Source organism: Bremia lactucae (genome assembly GCF_004359215.1).
Source record: "Bremia lactucae strain SF5 chromosome Unknown BlacSF5_NotPlaced_200_SHOA01000120.1_2678225bp, whole genome shotgun sequence".
NCBI classification, from domain to species: Eukaryota; Oomycota; class Peronosporomycetes; order Peronosporales; family Peronosporaceae; genus Bremia; species Bremia lactucae.
Genome location: NW_027152213.1, coordinates 2,058,679 through 2,065,845, shown reverse-complemented (window position 1 = coordinate 2,065,845; position 7,167 = coordinate 2,058,679). Strand labels below are relative to the sequence as shown.

The 7,167-nt window shown below is 45.3% G+C and overlaps 1 protein-coding gene across 1 annotated transcript; it reads left to right on the top strand.

Moving 5' to 3' along the window:
• Positions 1-2,981: 2,981 nt before the first annotated feature.
• Positions 2,982-3,224, top strand: CCR75_002120 (uncharacterized protein; the record flags this gene model as incomplete). Its single annotated transcript, XM_067960220.1, has 1 exon — positions 2,982-3,224. The coding sequence occupies one exon, from the start codon at positions 2,982-2,984 to the stop codon at positions 3,222-3,224; it is 243 nt and encodes an 80-aa protein (XP_067814541.1).
• Between the last annotated feature and the right edge of the window lie 3,943 nt (positions 3,225-7,167).

The following is a 7,167-nucleotide window of genomic DNA, read 5'->3' as shown; positions in this document are numbered from 1 at the left end:
CCAAAGAAGCGCGCCTGAAGCAACACTTCGTTGTTCGGCGGCTGGTACATGGCGCGAATCTTTTCCTTAAAGATCGCCCATGTAGGGAACGCCTTTCTGTCCGCCATAAGCGCCGAGTAAGCCCACTCTGAGGCCTTACCGCGCAGATGCGACATGGCGTACAACACCATCCGGCTATCGTCCTCGATGAGCTGGGCGACACCGCATTGCTCCACGGCTAAAAGCCAGTGGACGATCGTGTGCGCCGCAGTTCCATCGAACTTGGGCGGGTCCATCCGAATGGGCCTCGGCTGATGCGGCCGTGCAGAGACCATCTTAACAATCCTGTTGAGAGCCTCGCTCCGAGCCTGCTCATGCTTCAGCTCATCCTGAGTCTGAGTGACGGACCCCGCCGCAGCATGGCCTTGTGCCTCGGACGCGGCCCTCCGCTGTCCGAGCACTAATGCCTCAAACACTTCCAACTGAGCAACATGTTGCTCAGGAGGACTACCCAGGAGCCTGGCCAGAGCTTGTTCACCAAGTCCCTGCGCCATAAGCCCTGCCACCTCCAGATGATGTTCGGAGAGGTGGGGAAAATGAGCCCAATCAATATTGAGGCTCGTCCTCACTTACACACGCAGAGATGCGGGTCGTGGGAAGGATTTCAAGTGCTCCCAAGTGTAGGCGGGCACGTCGTAATGATGCCACGCTCTACTTAGACACACACCCTAGCACAGCGAGGAAGCGGTTAAACCTGCTTCTCTTGCGTGCAGTGAGGCAGTTGTGGTGGGCGCGCAAAAGACCTCACCCAACACACTAAGTACTCTGATTAAGTGTCGACACGGGAGCGGTAATCCGTCTCCTCGTGCATACTTACCAAGTAGGAAGTAGTGTTCAGACTGATTTATATTCTTTATAGAATTAAATACAAATACCTATTTTTACCAATTAAAATGTTATCTCTATAGATATCATTTAATATGTATTGCGAGCGTATCTTTATAGATACCTCGCGTAACATCACAGATGACGCTGTGCGTCATCCCTCCTAATGTGAATGCACCCATGTGCATCACATCCACAAGGGTTGGTCACAAATGTGCACCACACCCGAGTGTTGGGTCTAATTACTGTTATCTCGTAATTGACCATCCCCTAGAGTACACCAAGTGTACTTAAGGGGACTGTGTAACATTAGGGCAAATTTAGCCCGTTACAGACGGCGTATCAATTTTATTCGTGCATCGGCAGAACAAACGAAATGAGATGAAGTGCATAACGCTCAACTTGACTGTTTGAAGCGTTGAACGTGAAGCTATCCTTGTCAAATTTACTTCTTATCTCGTCATTGACATCCGGAAAGAAAGCATTTAAAAACATGTCTTTTAAAACGATTTCAACCAGCAGGCAGGCTGTAGCGGAGCTACCTCGCTCCTAAAGTCAGAGGAAGACTAAGTGACTCAGAGTCACTTGGTTCTATTGATTTAATGGGTTTAACAACTCAGGGAGTCGTACAAGCTATAAAAGCTTGAGGAATCCTAGTGGAAGGGATTCAGCGGTTCGTAGAACCAAGTGCCAACTAGTGCCCAAGTGGATATACCTCAGAAAGGCTTCTATCTCTTACAGATCAATGCGCAAGCCTTTGGAAGGCACTTAACGCTTTAAGATCAAAAGGGAAACTGAACTTTATTTGATTATTTAAATCTAAAAACCTTACCCAAGCTAGTTAAAAAAAGATTTTGGCCGCGAGATTTTTATCTGGCGGCGACCACATTTATTACCCATAATAAATGGGATTTAAGTAACGAACTATTTTAAATTAGATAAAAGGGTGTTTTACCCACAAAGTAAATGTACCACAACAACGGTTCGCCAACCGATATGTGCCCCATTCATTGAACGCGACTTCGGTCAAACGAATAGCATTCATGACTGATATCACATGTGGCAATACCAGTAAGCGCAAAGCCATTAAGATACACATTTTTAATATCTGCTCTTTCTTTTGGGTGAGTTTGCTTCCTTTCATTGGAACATTTTTGGCTAGTTGTTGCACCGTATAGCATGGAACCGTGCAACAAAGATACACCCGTAATTTCAAGAGCTATGCATAATGTAATATACGTAATGATAATCTATATTCCTAAGCATTTTTGTCATTTCGATTATTTATTAGCGACGTCCTTAGTGTCAGTGCCAAACGAAAGTGGTCGCTTTTGTAATTTGCAACCATACCTTTAACGGGGCACTGCCGACTTGTGCTGCTTCAGTACAAGTCCACTTTGCACTGCCTCAGTGCTAGTGGTGTCTCACGTCATTTCACGTACACTAGTACGTGCAGAGGAAGTGAAAGGGTGTGTCGTTACATGAAGTTGTCACTTAAAGGTTGCTAATTAAAATAGGGGGCTGATGAATGGACACTCCCCTTCTGCTGCTTGGACACTCTTCTCCCCTATAAATACAAAAAATATTTGATTGGCTGACTTTTTTTTATACCTAAAAATTTCTGCTGCGCGCACCACACACCCCTCCCTCATGGATATTCTGCGAATGCCGACATGGCATAAATGCTACCGCCTCACACACCACCCAAAACAACACGAAAGAGTGAAACCATGGTAGTGGTCAAAAGTTGCTATCTTTATTCAACAATTCCCTCTATATATTTGCAGTTTCGCTTGCATGTATTTCCCAGCGGTGGTTAATGTCTGGCCGAACCAAATCAGCCTTCAACTTCACGCCTGGTAGTGGAGGCTGTGATATCCCAGAAGATACGTTCTCCGCTTGGTGGCGTGCAGCGAAACGGCAGGGCTGTAACGCTTGCCTTTTCTCAGAAAAACACGATAGCGCGTGAGTATGTGTTTACAATGACGGCACCCATCTCTGGCATAATTAGCCAAAATGCCCGGTGACAGGGGCCAGCAAGCCAAGCGAGAGTGGCAAGGTGACGGTCTACCAGTCCTATCTCTAGGTATTCGCACTCGTAAAATGGCTTGTTAACAATGAGTCCTTTGGCCATTTACTTCCTAACGGCTGGCCAATTAGACTCAGAACGTCTTGATGCCACTGCAATGGCCCGGAATCCACAGTTACCGTCTCCTTCGAAATCCAGTACTACTTCGGAAATTGCTTTTATGTGGCTTTTGCTGCAGCGTTTTTTTCCTTGCCGATTTGAGACTTCATTAGTCGACTCTGCATCAAGCTTAAATGATGATCAATCAATTAGTCTCGTGTGGGAAATGTAGCCTGGCAGAAAGATGCTACTTTCATATACCTAAGCGCAAGATCATCCTCTGAAGCACTCTCAATGTCAATCCCCACAATTTTAGTCTTGATGTCACCTCCCGTTGCTAGCAAAGGACATGTGGTTTGATAATGGCCTTGCCCCTTGCAGTGACCGCATTTTCGTTTTTTTCTTCACTCTTCTTTTTCGCAATGCTCGAAATGTGATGGGTCACGCTTTGTTGACGACAAGTTTTTTATCCTTTAGGTCGCCCACGAGTACGGACAACATCTAAATTATTCATTTTGGTCATTGTTGGTTGAAATGAAAGAAGTCCTTCCATAGAAGTGCGTAGCGCAGCCTGCTGGCGTGATTCTATCTCCTCGTAACGGGTTTTGATTGGTCTTTTGATCTCATCAAGACTGCTGCTGTATGCTTTGCGGAGGCAGCGTTTTGCTTTGTAATATTCAGTGCTTGTTAAAGTCTGAAACTTGTACGATCGTTTTTTTGCAATATTTGCTTTACCTTTTGCTGGTAAGGTAGTCCCATAGCTTTGAGCATCTCCTGCAAGAACAATTATCCCATATACCTCATCCAGGTCAAGAGTTGAAGTGGCTATCCATTATTTAATGAAGGCGTGACTACCTACGACTCCCGAGGTGACTGCATGTCCGAAACGACGAATGTTCTTTGTCCATGAAACAAAAAATACGCTCTTTATGGCTGTTCAGCCAGTTTCCTCTGGATAGTTTGCAACTTGAAGAGGCACACTTGACCGAAGTGATGCTAGTTTGCAAATATATAATCCTGTTCAGTGTGTGCCTTACAAAATGTCATCCATTTGTCCCAAAACTCCTTGTCTTTATTTATATTCATCCTCTGCTTTGAACTGCTTTTTGGTGTTTGCTTGGACATTCTTGTAAATATGCCACATGCAAATCAATACAGCAGCATTGGAAAAGGTATTTGTTATTCCTGCGATAAGCGCAAGCTCCCTATCAACCATAACAGCAAGTTCATTCTCATTCAAAAATGAACGAAAGCAACTTTGATACTGTTGAAGGGCCCAAGCGTAATCAGCAGCTGATTCATCCGAAAAAAAAATAAACGCCAGTGATATTGTCTAATTTGTTGACGTAACTCCCACGATGTGCAACAGTGGCATTTTATGCTAGTTCGTTTTATAAGTGGAATCCATAATAAAAACCGCATTTTTAGAGACGTCAGCAGCGACGGAAATATTAGTCTTCGGCGCGAAGAACAGGCAGCGCAATCCACCACTATCATTTGTGAGAAGCCTATGGAAGATGTCATATTCTTGATATCGGGCCAGGAGTGCCTTGATCAGACGACGACCGTTTAATTTTGAATTTCTCCCTTTGAGTTTTGCATTGTAGATGTCTTTGCTGATTAGGTTGCACTCTGGATCATTCTGACGTAGCGTTGCCAGAACAACACGCGGCGTGGCTCCGGCCTTCGTCATTTCAATTACTTGACGTCGTTGTTGCGGCCGTATTACTCGGTTAGCAGCATACGCAGAGGGATCTTCAGCAGGATCATGACCAATATGCTCATCATTACAGTTTCACGTAACATTGTCCTTGTGGATCTTTCGCAGCATGGTTCCTTGCCATTCACAGCCAATTTTCAAGGTAGACGTGCGCCAAATTTTGCCCCATGAATCCTCATACTCCTTGGCGTGTACGCATTTCAGCCACACTTTTCGAACTTCCGTGCCAGCTTTATTCATTATTAAATAACCACGATTGATGCTAAATCCATTTTGAATGGCATATGATTTTACAACTTTTTCTGCTTCGTCGAGAGAGCGATACGTAGTGGCGTGCAAAACAACCATTGAGGGAGGCGGGTGTGGTGCGCGCAGCAGAAATTTATAAGGTATACGTCAGCCAATCAAACACGTATTTATGGGTAAGGGGTATCCAAGCAGCAGAAGGGGAGTGTCCATATAGCAGCCCCCTTAACATTTTGCCTACAAAAATTCTTTTAAAATCAGCAACGTGTGCTATTCTTTGCCTCATTTAGCAGCGAATTTTGATGATATTATACCATTGTCATAAAAGTAATTACTTAAAAGTAAAGCTGTCGAATAATCAGCTAACACACAACTTTCTAGCTTAGTGAGTTCGTGGTCAGGTACAGAGATGTACCGGGTTGGCATAGGTATTGCTTAATGGTCCTCTACTTGACCGATCGGGGAGGCTTCGTACCGCATTAAGGCTTCAAGCCTTGCATGCACGACCTCTAGTCCCTGGGAGAAAATAAATTCCACGTGCTCAAGCCCGAATAAGGTTTTGAGCTTGTCATAAGCGGCGCGTTGCGCTTTTGACAATTCTGGAACCTCTTCCATTTTCGTCAGAAATTAGTCTTGTAAAGACTCAGGCGTAGATTGACTACAAGTGCTACCAGGTGTAGCGGAGCTACCTCGCTCCTAAAGTCAGAGGAAGACTAAGTGACTCAGAGAGTCAATTAGTTCTATTGAACTAATGTGTTTAGCTATTCAGGTAGTCGTACAAGCTATAAAAGCTTAAGGAATCCTAGTTCAAGGGATTCAGGGGTTCGAAGAACTAAGTGGCAAATAGTGCCCAAGAGGATATACCTTAGAAAGGCTTCTATCTCTTACAGATCAATGCGCAAGCCTTAGAAAGGCACTTAACGCTTTAGCTCAGAGCCGAGGGCTCGCCATCTAGCTGTAAATGTGAAACATGTGAGGGAGGGAGAAAACCTCTCTTTTTGGATTAAGGAGATGGATATGTATATTGATTCCGCCTTGTTCTTAACAGAACGGCAAAAGGTGGCTATTGCCATTTCCAAACTTGGAGGTAGAGCCATGGAGTGGGCACTATCGTGCAGCACGTCCATAAACGAACTTTTCCCTCATTGGATTCGCTGAAACAGCAAATGACCTGCATGTTTGCACCGCCTGATCAGGCTTTTCGCATGCGAGCACGGCTCCTAGCAAATCGACAGGGTAAAAAAAACTGGGGGGGGCGTTGTCCAGGAGTTGAGAACTCTCATTGCATCTATGCATCAAGACCCGGTGCAAGAAGCAAATGTTCCCAAAGTTCCATTGAACTTAGGTTTAAAGTTTCTGGACTTTGACAGTATGGAATGCTGCCTCGTCCTTGATTTGGATTCGAGATATGATCTCGTCCTTGGTATGGCCTGGTTAGAACCCCATGAGCCATGGATCGATTGGACGTCTAAGACCTTAGGCGCCGCGCGCAAAGTTCCTAGCAAAGTTTTGGAGAGTCATGAATCCAGCTTTGCTAGGCGAAAAAAGCGCTATCGCGCGAATCATTGAATGAGTCTGTCGGTGTTTTAGACATTGGCATGTCTGAGTTAATGAACCCTAATGTTAAACATTAATTCTGAGCCGACTCAGCAGAAATAAGTGGAACGGCACGTGCTCCGTCGAGTGACACTCGTTATAATAACGATTTACTAAATGATGAAAGCATTGTTGGCCTAAGGCCGAATCATCAAGGGTGCAATATCCCTCAGGTATGTGGAGTAGCACATCTAAGTCCACCGAGTATAGTCGGCCGAGGTGGCATCATACCGAGTGTCATTAGTGACACTGTTGGCGGTTCGCCAGGGCCTCAAGGGTGCAATATCCCTGAAATACGTGGAGTGACACGTCTAAGTCCACCGAGTGTGGTCGGCCGAGGTGGCACCATACTGAGTATCAATAGTGACACTATTGGCGGTTCGCCAGGGCATTTTGGGTCAAACCCTCCTAATGCCAGTGAAGCGACACGTAAAAATGTTCGCTGGATAAGGAATTTGCGAAGCCTAACTCGTTGTCGGATGTCAAATTAGACACCATGTCTTGTATAGAACCAATACAGGCTGGAAAACCCGGGGACGTGAATGTCCCGGCCTCTAAGAGACGCATTGTCTCCACTCCAAGACAGGATGGACACGAAGCGTATATACCCTCA